The 20,555-nt window shown below is 42.8% G+C and overlaps 1 protein-coding gene across 1 annotated transcript; it reads right to left on the reverse strand.

Moving 5' to 3' along the window:
- Positions 1-417: 417 nt before the first annotated feature.
- ACCS (1-aminocyclopropane-1-carboxylate synthase homolog (inactive)) lies at positions 418-15,631 on the reverse strand. The gene is made up of 15 exons (XM_064424945.1): positions 14,554-15,631; positions 12,865-13,478; positions 11,296-11,355; positions 8,646-8,716; positions 8,035-8,104; positions 6,839-6,905; positions 6,287-6,384; positions 5,639-5,716; positions 4,536-4,636; positions 3,773-3,862; positions 2,763-2,808; positions 2,472-2,613; positions 1,741-1,883; positions 1,208-1,361; positions 418-1,011 (listed from the first exon to the last, which is right to left on the reverse strand). Exons 1-15 carry the CDS (start codon positions 15,188-15,190, stop codon positions 713-715), a joined length of 2,670 nt encoding a protein of 889 aa, XP_064281015.1. The 5' UTR covers positions 15,191-15,631; the 3' UTR covers positions 418-712.
- Between the last annotated feature and the right edge of the window lie 4,924 nt (positions 15,632-20,555).

Below are 20,555 nucleotides of genomic sequence, written 5' to 3' on the forward strand. Positions count from 1 at the left end.
TCTGGACATTCTGCCAAGAGGCCAATGGATGCAGTTTATTTATATGAATATAAAAAAGAAAAATAGAAACAAAACCAGGCATTTCACCAGCAGAGGGTGGTGGATACTGTCTGATCTGAGATCAGGCTGAAAACCAACTCAAAACAAAATGATTTATAGAACTCAGTCTAGATGACTATGGTCCTAAGAGCCTCAGTCATGAAGATGAATCTATGCACATGTTTATTCACCCTTAGCCAGGGCTAAGTTAGGGCTGACACTAGATTCTATCTCCCAAAAACACCTCTGTGAGACAGTTGGCTCCCAAATGGTTACGTCTGATCATCACTTAAGAAAAGGGAATCTTCACATAAGTTAACAATATAAAGTGTCTTTTTGGAAAGTGTGAAGAAGAATAAAAAATTACACCACAGGACCTTATAAGAGAGTTAAGAGCATATTCATTAGAAATTAAATATAAAATACAATGATGCTGCAGAACAGAGAGCAGCACGCAAACAAGACACCCCCCCTTCCCTACCCTCACCCCAATCCAAGGAAACACACCTATATAGTACAAATCAGAGATCTCAAACAGGGGGGAGAGGAGGGGGCCTACAAAGTAATTTTCTTGCTATACAGAAAATATATTATTTGCTGGAAGTCACTACTGAGCTATTAGGAGCCCAGGGTCAGTCACTGCTCAGGAATGCCCCTGGAGGCACACTGACCCCTATTGCTTCCCCACCAGTTTGCTGAACACGTCATAGATCTCTGGCTTTTCCTGGGCAAATTGCTCAGCTGTGTTTTTCTGTAGCCAGTCAGATGAACGCATCTGTTGCTGCAGGAGGCCAATGAGGTCACCAAGGCTGGAGTTACTGGCACAGATAGGGTCCTGGTGGCGGGATACAAAAATGACTTCATCTGTGCTATCTGCTTTGCCATCCTGATCTGATTGACAAGGCTGCTCCTTCTCCTCAGCCAGTATCTCCTGCTCACGCTCTTCCAAAACCTTGCGTATCCGTTGCATACCTGCAGTGGTACAAGGAGGAGAAACATTACTGGATTAGTTTAAGACACAGTTAGTTTAAGATTCAGAAAAGGATAATGGAGAAAGGGAGAAAAAAACAGAGAAGACAAGAGGTAATAATAACCTAAGTTCAGGATTAAGAAGAGACAGGAACAGTGCTGCAGAAATTGTGGTGGGAGGAAAAAGAACATTACTCACCTAACTGCAGCCGGTGGGTCTTGTCAGCAAAGATGATGCGGAACCATCCAGGTTCACTGCACTCAAAGGCTTTTCCACAGGACAGGAGGACCTTATTATCCAGAAAACGCTTCCAGAGCAGCAACTCCTCCTCAAATGTGCCTGTCTTAAGGTACTAGGAGAGTCAGTAGGGCCAGAGGTTAGTACCATATAGTCTACATCACTGAGATCCTCATGAATCTGTGATTCCCATAAAGTCTGCAAAGGCCAAGGGAGACACCTTTTACCTCTGAAGTGCAGCAGTTGTGATACAAAGGCAGAAATGGGGAGGGAAGTGGCCTGAGAATAGTAAGATTCCTGCAAGGAAGGAAGTTTACAGATTGACGAAAGGAAAAGAACAGACTGAAACATCCGGCAGTCCTTCCCTCTCCTCATCAGATGACAGATTTGTTGAAAGAAAATGCTTGTCACAATATTAACTTTTCCTCTAGAGGCAGTTGCACTACATGCCTGCCCTCACCCCAGGAGAAGCCTCACTTCCTAAAACTACCAACCTTTCGGAAATCAATCCAGACAAAGAAGCCTGCATTGCGGTTGAGAAAAGGAACCCCAAGTGTCTTCAGCTCATCTGTCACATACGTATGGGCAGCTTTTAGGCGGGCATGGTTGGCCCTCAGGTACACCTGGTTGATCCAATCTGATCAGAAGAAGAAGATAAAGAAAAGAATCACAAACTGAAGAAGTATTTCAATCTGTTCAAGCTTCCAAGACACTCAGTGTCTGCTTCACACTTCACCTCCTTCTTTTGTTTCCTCATATAACAAAAAGCCAAGAAGTATTTTGCAGTTTCATGTCTGTGCAGAAGAGGATCTCCCTGACCTTCCTGAGGAAGTTTTCCTACATTTATAGTTTTTAGTCATCATGGAGTGTTAGCATTCCACCCTGGGCAGAGTTTGAAGCCCATTTCCATTTCCCTTGTCCTACAAGCCTGTATTCTTTGTTTCTGATCATCTGGTTCTAGGTAACTCTGGCAATTTCTGTATAAATAGCTACCATGCTTCTTCCAAGCTGCTGCTCTAACTCTGCTGATCAGGAGCTCTGTAGAAATGGTCCTTTACTGCAGAGCTGTCAGCCTTGTGTTGCATGGGCAGCTTCAGGGTAATGGAAGACTGTCAGTTTAGGTGTACAAAGAGGAGACCATTAGGGAACATAATGGGAGGGGAGATCTTCCAGGTACTAAGATACACAAAATGGCAGAGGATTGTATGTGGAACTACTGACTCACCTCTGTCTCTAAGCAGCTGGGCAACCTTGTGCTGGACAGGTCCACAAACCCCGTGGAAATAACACAAAGAGGCCACTGCATTAGCAACATCTTGGTTCTCTGTATACAAAGTACCAAAACGAATCCCAGAAACAGCAAAATCCTGCAGAAGGCACAGAGAGACTACTTTATTACACTGAACAACTGGGATTCTATTACTACTAATGTGATCTTCCAGCATGAGGAACCTGAGAAGCCCAGACCAAAACCTACCAGCCACAAAGACACAGCACAATAACAACCAGCACTCACCTTGGTTATGCCCCACATCACATGAGTCCGCTGTGGATCAGGCAATCTGTATGTAGAAGGATGCAGATGGGCAGTTAGTGTCATAGGTGCTGAAGCTTTTGGATCACCAGTGCAGCATTGCAGAAACAGAGAGGCAGCATTACACAATGACAGACAATGCACCACCAAACAGCAGTCAAGCAGGGAAAATTCAAATGCAACCTAACTTTAGAACCTAGGAACCCCTTGGAAGTAGCTTGAGACAGAATTTTTAAATATTTCAAAGACACAGATGCTTACATGTGCTACATTTTACATGCAGATTTCCTGAAGCTCGTACATTTAACACTAGAAATAAGGCTTCTGCCAATGTATTTTGTCAAGAATCAAAAGCGATGTTCATGTACATCTAAGCCCAGCAAGGCTGAGCTAACACTTAACTGAGTATATTTTATTTCCTTGCAACTGAGCACAAGATAGCTAGCACCACAGGTGAAGACTAGAAATTAAAAAAATCCAAACAACTCAACAACACACCATATTTTAAAAAAATATTTTTAAAGTTTTTAATCTCATTAAAATAATACCTAATAAAAGCCATTATCCATTCTGTAATACTGTGATCTGGGACTACTCTATGGAAAATTAGGAAGTAAACACCAATAGAAAGTCTTTATAAGCATCAACAGAAACATGGGGAAAAGATGTTTAGATAGGAAGAAGAGCATCACCTTCAACAAAAGAAAAATCTGTTCTCTTTTTTGGGGACTGTCATAACCAAATACTGATGCACACATTGAGAAGTATACCACAATAAAAAGCTAGCTACCATTTTTTACTTGCTAGATTGTACTTGACAAAATGCATTTGCCATTCAGAAATTACTAAAAAAGAAAAAAAGGGCATAAATCAATGTAAGGTGGATTCAGAATTAACTAGCTCATGACTTAACTTCCAGTCACAAGTTCTCAGCAAGGCATCATGTTGAACTGTCACTGGAAGATGGCCAGGGAAGTAGGAGCTGCTTTTACCTGTCCATGCCTAGGACACTGTGAAACGTGGCTGATTCGTCAAAAACTGACAGCATGTAGATCTCATCTACTATCACATGCAATTCATGCCTGCAAGAGGACAAAATGGAGATTACAAAAGAAGACTGCTTCTGGTTTAATAGAGATTAATTCTGGCCTCCAAATACTTGCCTTATAAAGAAGAGGGGATGCCAAATTTTGCAGAAATAAAGCAACTTTTCTCAACTTAGATCTATTTTGTGTACATTGAAATGATTTGAGGTATATCCACTTAAGTGTCACCCACTGTAACCATGTAACCAGACAAAGATCCTATCATTGCCAATGTGAAAATTAATTCCTATATGTACTACCCATCCACTCAGCATCTCATAGAATCTGAAACTCAAACAGTATTATGATCCATGATGAAACTGGCTACCCATATTCATATACTTCTTTGTGTTTACAGATACAGAGAAACTGAGAGAAAAGAACTCAGCTTTCTACCAGGAGAGCACAGTGCCACAGTGTTTCCTCAGATCACTGAAAAATAAAACTTGCATTCCTTGATGCAAGTTGCTTTGCCACCCCAGATGACTGCAGGGTCCATGATCCCAGCACTCCCCTCTCCTTTCTTAAGTCCACCAATGTGTGTGAAGAATAGACTATTTGCCTGACTTAAAAGATATTCATAGATAAATTCAGGGACAGCAGGTAGTCCACCAGATTCTGAAAGCTGTATCTGACTCAGGATATCTCAGCCTTCCTAAAAGTGACATACCTTTTAGCAAATTCCAGGTAATCCCGTAGCTCTGACAAGGAGTAGATGTCCCCAAGGGGATTTTGGGGATTCAGAAGAATTAAGGCCCTTACAGTGACACCCTGCAGAATACAAATACCATAGTATTAAGAGAGTGCCTATCATGGGATAAATTTTCAGTTCCTCTACTGGAGCAGTCCCTCATTTGAGTGTGACACAGGATTCCCCTGAAGCTTCTACCATGACTTTTCACCTCAAAGTTAAATTTGTACGAGAAAACTTTCAGCCACAAATTAAGATTTTTTTTGTTTACAATTAAATCATTTGCAAAGTGAAATGAGTGAAATATTATAGAATTAATGTATGATTTTGAAAAGAGGGAATTGCCACCACCAAGTAACTGGTTGCCATCTGGTCAACCAATTAATGAGAAATATGATCTCACATGCTCTCAGTATGGAAGTTCTTTTTCTAAGCTGCATTAGTAATTGGGAAATAATAAATTACTGAAGACTACCCATGAAAGTGACAAGAAAGATGAGAATTTGATTTAGGTGGATGCAAAGTGTACTTATTTAGAGCACACTTGGCTGGAGATATCAGAGCTGGTAACAATTCAAAGATGCAGCTAAACGTATATGGGATTTAGGACAATGCCAAACTTAGTCTCTAAGTTCACTTCAGAAAAGTGATATTCACTTATATTTTATCACTAGGGTTCCCTCCTCCAAAAAATCTCAGCATTCTTAGTGAATTCATCTGCCCTGCTGTGTAGAGCAATCAGTTTTCAGGTAAGTCAGCTGGCCTTTCTGAGGGGGAAATCCTGGGTAGTCCCAAATTTTAGTGCATGCCCAAGTACATTATTTTTGGTTATATGAATGGGTTCCAGTGCTTTGTGAACTGTCTGGTTTATCCTTTTGTGCTGTGACCAAAACAGGACAGACACAACACTGAGGGATTCCCCCTAGAAGTTTGCAAGCTGTCATCTCAGATAGTCTATAAGGACAACCAGAAAGCCAGGTGCTAGGTTTTGAAAATGGTTTGATCTTTAGGCCACATCTGGGATGTGACATCTCCAATATATTGCAAACTTAGCTAGTAATGTGAAGCTTAGCTAAACTCACCTCTGCCCGGGCATCCTGCAAGGCTTTTTCCAGTTTTTCCACTGTAAGCTGAAAAGGCCGAGTACTTGTTCCAGTAATCTGAAAGACATAAAAAAGATTAAAAAGGCAAAGTTATTTCAATAGAGACTGCCTTGAGCCAATCCACTGAGAAATGTTCCCTGAAAGAAAATAATCCCCCAACATTAATGACCTAGCAACCATCTTCTTATCCTTTTATACTACAGAGAGAATAAATAAATCAATAAGTAAAATCAAAGAAAAGTCCATCATGGCTGGCCAAAGCCAGAATTTTCTTGCTATCCTTGAAGAACTAAAGCAATGCAAGATCTCCATCTGCTCTTCTACCCTGGGACCACCTTCAGTAGGGCACCACATAACTTCTCTCTCCAAGGTTCAAAATGGTAAATTTTTTTCCTTTCAAGGACTTTTACTGGGACTAAGATACAAGAAAAGTACAAAACTGGAATCCAGATTCATGGTCTCAAGTGACTTTCTTGTAAACCATGTGTCCATTTTCCCAGCAACAAACTGTGCAAATGTTCACTGGCTGTAGTCTACCCTTGTTCTGAGAACTGCTTGCAGAGATTCCCAAAGCTCAGTTTTCCAGTTTAACTACAGAGGTTATTATTCCCTTCTCTCAGATCTTACCTTACTGTCTAAATAGGCATACACCAGCTTGACATTACCATAGAGGAAGATACTCTGGGTAATACCACTATAACAGGGAGTAGCAATCAGAATAGCTTCTGGAACCAAGAAAACAAAGTCGGTTACCAACAGGTCATAGTCTTCTCTCCTAATGTGCTTTAGCTAAATATGAAAGCATTTTTACAGCTGTGTCCCTTGGAAACACTGCAATTCTACTGCCTCTTTCTTCACTTTATTTTTACATTAATTCTTTAATCTTCTGCAAGTGCCCAGGTAACCATGAGTATAGCCCATGTCTAGTCTGGCAAACTAAAACAGGGCACCACAAAAACAGTGAAGGCAGACAGGTCAGGCACCAAGTGTGAGTGCAAGACATCTGCAGACCATGGAAATTAAGAATTTCACAGCACAACTTTGCAGGAAACAAGAACTTTGCAGCAGACCAATGCCAATTCTATTATTTCACTTCTGTCTAACAGTATTTAAACAAAGTAACATTATTTCCCAGCAGAAAAATAACAAAACAAAACTTTGTTCTAACCATCCACTTACCCCCTGGATCACAAAGGACTGTGGCTAATGCAGAAAATAAAGAGCCACAACCATTTAAAACAATCACCTACAGAAAAAAGAGAAATGCTAGTGATAAATCCATACATAGAAAGTCAACACTATAAAGCAATATCACTGACAATATCACTGAAATAAATTTTCTCCCTAATTCTCCGTTAGAATTTTTCTGCTGAAATCCCACTTCTACCAGAATAACTTTAATCCTGTTCTTTCACGACACTTTGTTCTAGTGCCATTTTTCATTCTAATAAGCAATTTAGAAAAAGAACAGGCTTAAAATAGGGAAAAAGTTGGGGAGCAGTTCTGAGATGCTAGTAAATCAAAACACTTTTCAACAGTTAATATGTGTTATCATTTCTTCATGGTAACAGCAGTTCTAACCTCCTGCCAAATTTGTGCAGAAGTGGAAACTACTGTCTTGTACAGACGCAGGTTTGACTCCCTCTTCTACAGGACAAATGCTCACAGGTACCATGAGTTTCATTCCAAGTATCAGGAAGAATCTGGTGCCTTGAAGTGGCAGTGATCAGCAAACTGATCAGTGGTAACCTCAGTTCACATGAAGTGTGGGGTTCTGTTGAATTACTGCAGCCAGAAAAGCAATGGCTGCACCAGCTCCTGCTGCCTTCAGCACTCAGCAGAGTCAGGATCTCCTGACTTCCACAGGCCCCTGTGCCCAGGGTGTATCTCTCACAAGCCAGCAAGTCCTGCAGAGACTCAAGTCCTGATGTCTTTCTAGCAACACTGCCACAAATTTTATAGGCTAAAACTAACTCTTGGTTCAATTACAAATCTGTCTTGAGGTGTAACAGAGGAATGTGATGACATGGAACTCAACTGAAACAGTGGGCGCTCTTTGTCAAGGCTGAGGGAGACAGGCAGAGTAGGTCCCTGAGCTAAACAGGGAGATCAAAATGTAAAGCCCCATTGAGAGTACTGGCAGGAGGAGTTGGCACACAGACATGAAACACGAGGCAAATATACAGTAGGTGTTCCGAAGTGTTCTGGCAGAAGTGTGTATCAAAAGCTATTGAAACGAAGAATCAATCTCATTTACATGATAACAGCTTGCATTCTTACCAAATAATTTGTTTTAAAAAAAACAGAATTTGAAACTTTTTCCCAACAAATGGCAATACATTAGAACACACACCAATGGACGCTGGGTTACCTACATTCTCTGCTTTGAGAGGTGCAGGGGCCTTGCAGTAATAGGTCAAAAATCGAGCCACTTCTTCCCGTAAACTGAAAAATACATGAAAGCAAATACTGATTCAAATATTCTCCAAGAGGCTGGGCTTCCAAACCAGGTTCACATCTTAGGAAAGTCAAGTCAGGGACAGTACAGCCTGGTGAAAATAGCTAGAAAACAAGATAGCTCTGGCCTGTGGAACAGACAGGATTTTTACACCCAGTAGAGGCGCTGCGGGTAATGTTTATAATGAGGCATGCATTTCTGATGAGCTTTAATCTGGTGCAGAAAAGAAGGATTAACAACCCCAAGTGTTCACTATGTTTTAAAGAATTGTTTGGAGTTACCCAATTTGTTAATGTACACAAGTGCTTTTAAAACTCTGCTTTAGAAAATTTGCGTCTTCTCTCACATAAAAGGATTTTTAACTGGATGAGCTGGTAGGACAGCTAATGTAAAGTTTTGCAAAGAAAAATATTATTTAAGTGACCTAGAAATGTTTTAACTAGAGAATGTAGCAGAAGAGGTTTGTATTCATCCATTATGTTTATTAAACAAGTAGTCAAAAAGAGAAGTGTTATAGAAAAGACTTACAACAGATGTCCTTTCCAGTCAGGATACTGAAGCAGTGAAGGGTCCATCACATTCATATCAGCCTGTGTCAGCTGGGAAAAATGAGAAGACTAATTAAAAGCCCAGTTACTGATAAGGGAAATATGGAGATAGACAGGATCCTTGCACAGGCACACACCTGCAGAGTCACTTATGCAACATCAACAGCTGTAGAACTGGATTGGGAAAGCTATTGACCATCAAAATTAATGCAGCTTGGAGAAGCAAGAACCATCAAATTGACCTGGGATTCTTTCAGGTTGTATCAACTACAGGCTTCTGCTAAGTTATTGCAGCCAAAACTTCACTGCACAGAAATCTACAAAAAGGATGCAGACAGACAACATACGATGCCCATAACCCAGGCATCTGCAAAAGACTTTCTCAGCAAATGAAACAAACCCAAAAGTGTTTTGCCCAAGCTCTGAGGACAACAGCTTTTGGCTGGAAAAATAAGTTGTGAAAGCTCGGGTCCAGACTGTAAGAAATAGTTAGAAAGGAATTTGAATCAGAGTCAGATATGCATTTTCCTTAATTAACTTTCAATCTATTAATTTTTTAAATGAATTACAGCTTTCCTTTTTTGTTTCAGTTCAAAGTTATGGCAGCTTCTTCAGATTTATATTTCTGATCAGTATGGTAAATATTGAAGTGTAACAGGAGCTTTCAAAAGACATGAGAAAATTGAAATTATCTTCCTAATAGTTATTCCCCAGGGTATAAAGTACCTTATAAGGCACCTTGTTCCTTATAAGAAGTTCATTCGGATCTCAAACACAGATTGACCTGAACTGTGGAGGTCCTTTTTAATATTTATAATTAGATAAAGTGTGCACACTGCTTTTGCCTAAATATTTTCAAGGTTGTAAGTATCAGGGTTTCACATAATCCACTACTGTGAAGTTGCAAGGGAAAGCACAGCATTGATGCAGGCTGAGAACATTTTAGATAAACAAAAAGGCAAAAAACAAGTATTACATACAATGCCCCTTCCAAATATTTAATGGCAACCAAATCTATGAGTTAATACTAGAAAAATTAAAGGTGTGGTTGACACAAGTAGGTGACAGTGCAAAGGAGGAGGGAAATTCCACATGCACTGTGAAAATTTCCCACATGCTAACAAAACCGTAACATTTTCTATAGGTGTTTTAATAACTGGTGCCAAGCTCTGGAGTTTAAAGACAATGTCCTTATCCCATGCAGAATTACAACCTGACAATATAGGATAAAAGTTCCTTCACTCAGCTGTAGATGTTTTTGGAGTCTATGTGGCTCCTTACATCTCTTTCCTAAACTTATCTAGAGAATGAAACACCAATCATACCAGCATACTTGGTCAAAAATGTCTATGAATTAATAAGAGGAGGACCCCTAAAAGTAATGTGTTAAGTGTTGTCTAATTTAAGAGTCAAAAGTTGCAAACAGAAAGTGGATACATTATTCAGTGGCAGCAGTAAGTATTTTTAATCCCAAATAGCAAAAAAAAAATTTGCCTACAATCCCAGCTGATGCTGCATTCAGTGAATCCATAGTGTTACTCAAGGCTGTGAGGACTGAGAAGCTGGCAACAACATCTTTGTTCTGCCTGTTACCACAAGCATGAACACTATACCTGACAAAGTCTCACTCACAGAAGCCCTTTCATGGAAGGGCTAATTAGGATGCAGCTGACTACTGTCTCCCTCTGCACTACTTACTGCAGGCATGGTGCTAGTTAAAAGGGGAAAGAACAGTGAAGGCACCACCTACACAGCCTGGAAGACACCTTTCCATGCAGGCAGCAGCTCTGCCTTACCTGTTCTTTTAGCTGGAAGGCAGAGTAGTGGGGTAGCATCCCCCGAGCCAGTGGAGTAGCAGGCAGAAATAACACAGGGAACATTTTGAGGGTAGGAAGTGGTGGAATGGGAGCAAGCATGAACTTCAAACTGCAAGGACTGACTGTCCAACCCTGAGGCACCTTACCTCCCCGCACACAACTGCAGGTAGGAAGAAGTGCTACCTGCCCACCTCAAGGGCTGCCTGCCACCTGGGCAGTGATTTTAATGGAGATCTAGAAGCATTCCTCTACAGCATGGTTCTCTTGTTTCCTTTTGGCTTTTTCTACTTTTTCAGTTCTGCTATGTGTTCCACTCCTCTGCCTGGTGCAAAGCCAGCAGGTAGCAGCTGACCCACTCTGATTTTGAGAGATTTCACTGCCACACTTGCACATTTCAGGTTCAGAACCGGCTGTTCAAGTTGTGTGACATTATAATGGACAGGTGTAAATATACTCAAAATTAAATAGAGTTCAAAACTAATTTCAAAACATCCGTATTAAATCATCTACTGTAAGCAGGAGAAAATAAAATTCATCTTATTTTCATCTAGGTTTCTGAAATAAGTACATCCCTAGAGGGAAACCCATCATGAAGAGGAAAACACTCATGTTCCTATCCTCCTGGAAAAATAAAATAAATTAATATAATTGTAAGTAATTGTATTCAAAAATGACTTCCAACAAATGTAAAATCCACAATGAGAAACTTTACCAGAGAAACCTGAGTAACAGCAGTAACTAGGAAAGTGCAAGCTTTGAAGAGAAACCGCACAGCAAATTCATTTTTGTGTTTTATTTTGAAATAGAGCTTACCCGCTTGGACATCAGGTCAAAGCAGAGCTTGTTCTCACTGGTGCCAAAGTTTATTATACCCTAGAAAAAGAAACAGTATTGTTTATAGACACATAAAACATGTGAGTACATCACCTTAGCTATCACTTCACTAAAATGCCTCCAAAAAGATTACCACGGAAAAGTCAAAACACAGTTCACATAAACTTCACTATATATAACTCAAGACATGCATCTACGTGTGTACATTTCCATATATATCCCAAGCACTCGGCTTCTTAGTCAATAATAATAAACTGTCTGTAAATGAACATGCACTAATAGTTTATAGTTCTTTACAGAACATGTTTAACTTAATCTTGAATTCACTCACATATGTAACTAAAAAAGAAACCCTAAAATAACTCTGAAAAAGCAATGTTTACCCTTCAAGAACAGTTTTAAACAAGGTTTTGGATATGTTTCTTTATCTTAAAAGCATTTGTTTACCATTAATTAGTATTCCATTCTACTGATTTGCTGAAAAAACCTATAAACATGTAGTCATGATAAGTGGTTAAAATACTGAATTTTCCCCTCTGGAGAGATGACCCTACAGTTCCAGGTTTATGATTTGGCCATATATAGTATGGCATTAGATCCTGAAGAGTTCAAATCTACTAGTACATTCTCGTTATTAGAAGAGCTTGGGTAAATAAAATTTTAAAATGTGAAAGAAAATTGAAACAACTATACACTTCTGATGCTATAAAAGTACAAGTCTAATTTTAGGTATTTGTTTAAAAAACCTACCTCCTACATAGACAACAGTTTATAGAAGCAGAAGCCTGTACCTCATAATACACCTTGTAACAAAAACTTCCCAGTGTGTTTCTAGTTTAACAATCTAGTTTTCACCCCCGCAACACAGGGCAACTAAAGTCAGGGCTAGTAATAAAATATTTTTAAAGTTTCAAGTAGTTAGTTCAGTATGTGAATGAAGGATCTAATTAAAAGTAATCCACATATTAATCCACATATAAATTATTTATATATACTATATTTGTTACTCAGTAATAGTTTGCCATGAACTATTAACACAGCCTTTGTGCCACAAGAGGGCTATAAAGAGCTACTTAAAACCAAGCAGCTGAGTGTAAATGGGCAGCAAAAGTGCTGAGTGTTATTAACAGTAATTAAAAAAAAAGGTTACTACTTAGTAGTTCTACTTCCTGCACCCATCACCTGCAATAATCAGATATAATCAGATAATCAGAGACAGTTCTCAGTGGGCAACAGAGGTCATAAGGTGGCAGGAGGAGCATGAGCTCTGTTCCTGCAGATTTCTTACAAGGTCTGCTACTGCTATTACAATCCTGATTAAAAAATCAGAACATGCAAATCTGAGGTGAACATAGCATTCATCCTTGGTATCTAGATGATCCACAAAGCTATTTTTAACTTCTTTTCCTTAAGCAGGCAGTTTTACTCACCTTGTATTACTGAGACCAAAAAGAAACCCTTTCTTTTAGCACATCTGCCAACAAACTTCTAAGAAACTTTTTTTACCTAACAAGGAAGCCAGGAAACCACTTTGAGGTTCTTACTCACATTGGGGTTCTTGTCTTCATCATACTTGTCAGCATGGTAGGCTTTGTACCCTTCCTCAGTGGAGCCCTGAAAAACGCTGGCAAAGTTGCCACGAGCAGAGAGGTAGGGGCTTCTCTGGAAGCCGCTGGGGTTACAGAAGCTGTGCATGTCAATCCTCCTCTTGGCAAGCGGCCGAACCCTCATCTCTTGCAGGTTGCTCCCTCTTCCTCCCATTCCCTCAATTTCGGACAGTGCCTGGCTGAAGTCCAAACCCTGAGGCATGGCAACAGAGGAGGAGGAGCCACTATGGCTCTGCTTTAGGATGCTGAGCATTTGAGCAAAGACATTGAACATGCGAAACTCATGTTCCCGCTCCAGTTCAAACCGGCGCTGCTCCAGTTGCATCCGACGCTCCTCCACGTCCAAATCTCGCTGAAAGCGGCGTTCTTCCATCTGCAAAAAGCGCTCCTCCATGGCCCGCTGAGATGTCAGAGTCTTCAGCAGCAGATCGTCCAGTGGGTCCCTCAGGCGCTGGCCTTTCCGCTTTTTTCTCAGCCGATGCAAGGCAGAGAAGCCGGGCCGGGGAACAACGTTCTGGATCCGTGATGAGTTTGCCATGTTTGGCTCACTGAAACCTGTGAATACACAAAAGCAAAGAAAAAGTGCAGCAAGCAAAGTGGCATGGGCATGCCTTGCTTCCTTCTCCTGCCTGTCGTAAGAACAACCTTTTATCTACCACAAAGTTTATAGAAAAAACAAAGTTAAACCTGTCAGGTACCTCCTGAGGTTTGCAAACAGTTTTTAAGTTTGTTTTTAACATCACACCTTGAGCACACCTTGATGCCACCAGCCCCAGCATTAACCAGAATAATCATCAGTTCCCTCCCATAGGCTAACTATGCAAGCACCGCAGCCAAGAGGACATACCGTTTCTTCCTGACCTCATCTCTTCTTCTCCAAAAATTAATGGTCTTCCATCAGCCTGTCCTAGACTGGTTTGAAATCCCCAGGATTCCAGGGACTGTATCTGGAACCCCCAGCTACCAGGACTGTACCCTTCCTGGTAGCTAAGCAATGCCAACTGCATTTTCAGTGCAGGAATCTCAACTCCTGTAAACAAATACACTGTTTCTGCCAGGGACTTCAAAAACATCTTCTTTGCAAGTCCCACTGAACAGCTTAGAAAGTCAGGCAATAATTATTCCCAAGTATTCTTCACTGCTGAGTGGGCTAAAATATTACATGTGGAATATGTAAACTATGCAAGGACAGTTTACCTGCAGGTTTACAGTGCAACCATGGCAGAAGAGAGTGTCGTGATACAATTCAGCATGAGGACAGCAGACAGCTCTGGTTATGTTCAAGTGATAGCAAATAAGCATGCCAATGGTTTTTTTACTGTCAGCATTATATGCAGAAATCTAACTAGCCCAGCTTATGGAGCTCTTTGGATTTCATATACAGTATTTTGCCTAGCTCAGTAATTCTAGATTATATTTACCTACAGTGAGATACCTGCATTTTGAGAATGGCCAAAACACCATAAATTCAAATATCAGCCTTCTACTTTAAAGCTTTCTGGGATGTGGAAAACCAAGGATCCAAATGTCATTGAGAAAATCAGGTGTCTATTTCTGCACCAGAAATAATCTTCTCTTTCTGGGAAAATGGGCAGAAATCTTATGCTGGAATGTAAAAGGCTATCCCTACCTGAAGGTGAAACACTGGTTTCAATGGGAATCTCCACCCTGGAGATGGGAGAGTCATTTTGGGCCCTCTCCAAGAAGGCTCTCTCCATCTCCTGCTCTTCAGGGGAGCCCTGCTGGTAAGACATGGCTTGTGTGGGCTCTGGGGTCAAGCTGTGGTCATCAGAGTTCACCTCCTCACATTTGATTTCCATCAGCTCAGGGTGCTGGGAGTGTCCGAAGGGCAGGGCGGAGGCGGTGAACTGGTGGTGGTAGCTCTCCACCATGCTGCCCTGCAGCACCTGCTGAGCCATCATGCTGCCGCTCAGGGAGCCGTAGGCCAGGGCCGGCCGGCTGGTCAGCACCCGGTCCATCACCTCGTAGAACTTCCACGTCCGCCCGCCCCGCGGGGCCTTGCTATTGTCCTTGATCCGCCGGTACTCCAGCTTCATCTTCTTGATCTTCTCCCGGCACTGGTCTCCCGTCCGGTGGATGCCCTTCTCCCGCAGCACCTCGGCGATGCGGTTGAAGACGTGCTGGTTGCGCAAGCAGCTCTCCAGCTCTATCTGCACCGACTCGTCGGCCCAGAGCTGCAGCAGCTCCACCACCTCGGGGTCCGACCAGTTACTGCCGCGCTCGTACTTCTTCCCACGAAAATCCATCGCTCCCGGGGCCGCGCCCGCCGCCGCCCCGGGCTGCGCACCTGCCCTGCCCCGCCGGGAGGGGCTTTCGCACCTCGGCCCTCGAGGGCGCCCGGGCGGCCCGGCCTCCCCCAGCCCCTACCGGGCTGCAGGGCCTCGGGCACGGCTCGGCACGGCTCGGCTCGGCACGGCACGGCTCAGCCCATCCGTTGGAGCCAGGCGGAGCGAGCTAGCGGGGAGCCGGGCCGGCATGTTCACATCCGGGGTGACGCACATGCGTGCAGCCTTATTCCGGGATAACTTTATCCCGTGCCAGGCGCTTGTCGCGCTCCCGGGGCCGGGCCAGGCTCCGAGCGGCGCCGTGGGGTCCCTCCCACCCTGCCTCCTTTCCTCCCTTCCTGCCTCCTGCCGTCCGTCCCTCCGCACGCCCCGGCCCGGGAGGAGGCAGCACCGACCGTGCCGTGCCGCATCACCCCGTGCCGGGCCGTGCCGAGCCACGGCCGCGCCTCCCCTCACGGCGCTCGGCACCGCGGCCCCGCCCCGCCTGGCGCCGCCAGGCACGGCCCGGCACGGCTTCGCCCGCATCAGCCCCGGCTCCGGCCCCGGCGAGGCGGAGACGCCGGGAGCGGTGCCGCCGAGTGCCGCCGGTGGAGCGGCCGGCCCCGCTCCCACCGCCCCCCGGCCCGGGTCACCGGCGGCGCTTTTGCCGGGGGCGGGCCTGGCCTGGCGAGAGCTGAGGGCGTGCGGCGGCAGCCCCTGACACGGCAGCCCCTGACAGCCGCTGTCCCTGCTGCCCCCGCGTCCCTCGGGGACAGCAGCGCTCGGGGACGCGCACGGGGACGGGGCACTGCTCCTGGACACCAGCGGAGGACTTGCGCCTGCAGCCTGGCCGTCCCGAGCGACCGGGCATTGCAGCAGCCGCGTGATTCAAATCCTTCCGAGTGCGCACTCCGTCCTCTGCCACATCTCTAACTGGGCTGAAGGACTGTAGAGAGTGAATGCAAGATTTCTTCCTTTTCCTCCACACCACACCAGCTCGAATTCCCTGCAGGGATCTGTGATTGCGGAGCTCGGCTTCACAGAGCTCTCGTGCCGCATCAGCCATGCAGGTGGCCTGAAGCCTCGCTGAAGGACAGAGCCACATCGGTGAGGAAATCTCAGTCCAGACCCCAGCCTGGGGATAAGGACTGAGCCCTAAGGCACCACGTACAAACATAAACCAGTAATTAATGAGGAAACCAGAATGACACATAGTTTGTCCATATCCTGTATCACCTGTGGCCAACATACAGGTGGTGAAGCACATACTAAGTTTGTAATTTTCCTCTTAGACTAAAAGATCTACTTCATTGCCGCACTAAGTTTCTTATCCAACTGTTATTACCTTTATTCTGGATTTTAATAAGTCATTCACATCCTCTATGATTCCGTTTCTCAGTCTGTGAAATGGAAACAGAAAACTTGATGTTTGCTAAATTTCATTCAATACTTTGAATACTGTCTTGGGGGCAGGGGCAATAAAAAAAAGAGGCAAAAAGACTCAAAAAAACACCCCAAAAACTTAGCTTTAAAAATCACACTACCTTTCTTAATAAATTATGACCAGAGGGAGTAGTTTGGATTTTTTTAGTGGTCTGCTGAACTAGAGTTTGTATTTCCACATGTCCATAAGACATGCTTTTACTTTCCTGGCTTTTTTTCATGGGAATGGCACTCTATGTTCTACAAGTACCTACATAATTACTTAAGGACTTTTACATAGATTGTATGCTGGAGTACACAAAGACCAGGGCAATGAATAGACTCATTGATGGCAGAAGTTTAGTAGTAAATATAAATAGATTAAAGGCAGCATGAAATAGTCTTTTTAAAAAGCTTTTCAAAGAAGCCTGAGAGCTTGGCTAGAGCATGTTATACCTGAGGGCCATAACTTAGCCAGGCAGCAGCAGAGTATTCTCAAAAGTAATTTGTCATATATCCTGGCATCAAGAAAAGCCACAGTTTCAAAATGCAAATATTAAAAGGAATGGAACCTAGATTCACTATATTAAAAAGTATAATAAATCTTGAACTGTTTTTCATGGTTCAGTTGTTTTCACTAATAAAACAATAAATTATTTTGTTATTACATAGGAAATAATAATAATAACAACAACAGCAACAATAATAATAATGCCTTAAAACCATTAATGCCTTCATGGTGCAAAGAGGATGCCTCATACCAAGCAGCATGTGGGTTAGCTCTAGATCAGAGAAGGTTACTTCCCCAGGATGTGCAGTGGCTGCTGGCAGTACTTAAATAAAGCCCAGAAGCACTGTGAACAAAACCACAACCACCTGATGCACATTTACATAGTGCCTTGAAACCAGACAAATTGAGCAGACTGAAGTCTATTTCCTAAGAGGCGACTAATAAAAATTAATTGCCATAATTGCAGTTTAAAAATTAAAGTCCAAATCTACGATTGAGACAAAAAACGTCATGCATCTTCCTAGTGTGGTAAATAGTTTAAATAAATAAATATAATATTTTGCCATGTTATCAAACAAATGGGAACAAGTTAAAACTCTCTTAATTCTGCTAGTTCCTCTGGATTTGAGCTACTGCTCTGGCCAGTGATGGTGCAGAAGAGCATGCCCAGGCACTCTCTGTTCTGCATCTGATTCCCCTGATTGCCAAGAGGCACTAAACAGCTGAATTTTTATTTTTACATTCTTTAAAAACTGACTATTGTAAAGAAATGAAAAACACCCTTTCTGCTTCACAGACTTCCTAGATGTAAAGCTTATTAGTAATATTCATTATCTACTCAATTTCCTGCAAAACCCCTCAGGCCAGCCTCTGAAAACCACGAAATGCTGACTGAAACAAAGCACCTCAACCAAAACTAAGGCAGGATCTCATACGTACCAAGATCTTGCTTCCAAACTTATTAGTAATTCTTCTATTTCTGTATGTTTATTTGGAAGCGAGTTTATTATATCTCACTGGCTTTCAGAACCAGCAAGACCAAACAGCCACTACAGATGCCTTCTCTTAGGCTTCTTATTGCATTGGCAGGCACATGAAGGGGTGGGGAGTGTACAGTTGGCTTTGCTAAATTAAGGTATCACTTTAAAAAGCAGCTGCAGCACATGGGCATGAGAGAAGAGAAGCAAAAGTTTCTGCAGGAGTCATATCCCAACGCATGCCCAAACGGTTATTTAAGGTACTTCACAGTAAAGCCCACAGAGGGCAGTAGGACAGTCTTCAAAAATACTTTGTGAAGTGGAGCTGGACAATGAAAACTGCAGAAGAAAAGAAGAGTTTCGCTGTTCAGCTCCTAGACTTTATGGGGACTGATTCTTCTTTTTTTCCCAAGTGTCAGTTTTGAACACAATTAAACAGCGCATTGCATTTCCAGTGAAATTCTGAGCAGACCCACGGGACCTGTCCCTCTGCAGGCAGAGGGAGCTATTGGGAGTGCTGAATATTTTCCACCCTCAAAGTCACTGTCACAGCTACACAAACAATTAAGGAGTTTATACACTTTCTGTGGAAATTACTTTGATAAGAGCCAAGTCTGCTTACTCATCCCATGCAAATATTTAATGGTATTCCCTGGAGCAGGAAGTGGTGGTTGGACTGGGGGTGTTTCAAGTACTGGCTAACCCTGTGACTAAAACCAGAGATAAAGGGAATCTAAGTGTCTAAATTAATTTTTTAGAGGGATTCAAGAGAAGAAATTGACCCAGATTCCTATAAACTATTCTCTTCTTCAAGATGTCTAAATTTCTGTAGATTTATCTGCCATAATTTGGTTTCTGTAAGTTGTGACTGAATGGGTGTTTATGTTACAGATTAAATAGTGGCAAATTTCAGGGCAGGAGCAGATTGCACTTCTGCTAAACTTATAAGTATGCCACTAGGGAGTGACAGGGCCTTTTCTTCTTCAGGGTGAAGTAACACTGACTGATGCCACAGGCAAGAAATCAAACCAAATGTATCTGTTAGGGCAAATAAATTTAACTTTCCATATGACACTGACATTTGTCATCCTATATGCAGAGAAAGCTCTTGCAGTGCCTCATGCTCACCACTAAGGCTTGCCAGGCACTCAAGGCCAAGGCAAGCAAAGGCAACTCAGCACTTGCAGATTCACACATACATTTAAGTTCCTTGCAGGGCTCACTGAAATCATCCTTTTCTAAACAACAGAAATTTTGCATTGCCCTACAGAAAAAAATCCTGAGAAGCTTCACCATGAAGGACATGGTATGGCATCTGACAAAGTGACATCTGTTTGCAGTTTCTTCATAGTCACTGATAGGAAAAGAGGACTGTAAGGAAAAACCATGCTTAGGGGAGTAGAGGTAAAGAAGAGCTACTGGTTCTAGCTAGAAAATGGGCACTAGAAGTTGCTTCCCTCTTAACATGTTGTTTGTATTAGTCAGGCATGCATTTTTGTCTGGTTTCTTTCTTTTTTGGCCACTGCTACTTCTTGGGCTGACTCTGGTCTGGGAGTTCTTTGCAAATGTTTTCTCCCTCTCTGCTGCCAGAAGACAACGTGGGTTATTTCAGAACCCACAGATACCAAGCCAAAAACCTCTCAGTATTTTTTGTGGCCTCCAAACTCAGATTCGCTGATCGCTAAGGTAAATACAAGAGATAAAATTCCTTAAGTAACAACACAACAAAATCAGGTGTCAACCCATTTCTCTCCCCTGTGCCCTTCAGTTGCCACGATTTTTTTTGTCTCTCTAGTTTTACGTAAGGCATATTCAGGATCTGTTGTATTTGCCTTAAAAGAGAAAAGCCAGACTCAAGGAAGAGCAGGCTAACTGCCCTTATCTGATGCTAAAGATAGACACAGAGACCTCCATGTTTGGTCTTATACAATAAACAGTTGGAATTCAATTTCTATATAAAACCATGGGTGAGAATTCTTCTGTATTTTAATTTATAATAGTAAGGAGCTTATGCTGTTTTTGCCAGAGTTAACTACATAAGCTGAAACTGGGATCTTATTTCCACAACTAAGAGCCAAGCAGGATACTTCTAATGTCCCCCAAAAGGACCTGTTCATTCACACAGAGCCTTTTCGAGGGAGGGCTGATGGTATCAGTGCAGTTTTTTGAGGCCAGCCACTGCTACCCATGTCCTTGGTTTTCACAGGGCTCTGCCAGTGCAACTCAATCCTGCTGGAGCCCCACAGCTTTTCTGCCCTAGCCTCACTGCACTGACAGCAGAGCATCCTCCTCACCCTGGCCTTCTTTTCTGCTCTGCCAGACCTGAGAATAACAAATGGTACTGGTAGCCTTGTGTCTGAGGCTGAGCCACAAAACTTGTAACTGCTTGCCTTGATCAGAGAGCTACAAAGACAGCTCAGCTTCTGCTTTCCTGAGC

The sequence above is a fragment of the Passer domesticus genome, chromosome 6 (genome assembly GCF_036417665.1).
Source record: "Passer domesticus isolate bPasDom1 chromosome 6, bPasDom1.hap1, whole genome shotgun sequence".
Taxonomy (NCBI): domain Eukaryota; kingdom Metazoa; phylum Chordata; class Aves; order Passeriformes; family Passeridae; genus Passer; species Passer domesticus.

Coding starts and splice junctions, on each gene's coding strand:
- ACCS (XM_064424945.1), bottom strand. CDS start 15,190: ATGGATTTTCGTGGGAAGAAGTACGAGCGCGGCAGTAACTGGTCGGAC. Junction 3,863..4,535: donor TACCTGGAATTTGCTAAAAG/GTATGTCACTTT, acceptor GTCCTCTTGCAG/GCATGAATTGCATGTGATAG. Junction 1,362..1,740: donor TCTGGATTGATTTCCGAAAG/GTTGGTAGTTTT, acceptor TGACTCTCCTAG/TACCTTAAGACAGGCACATT.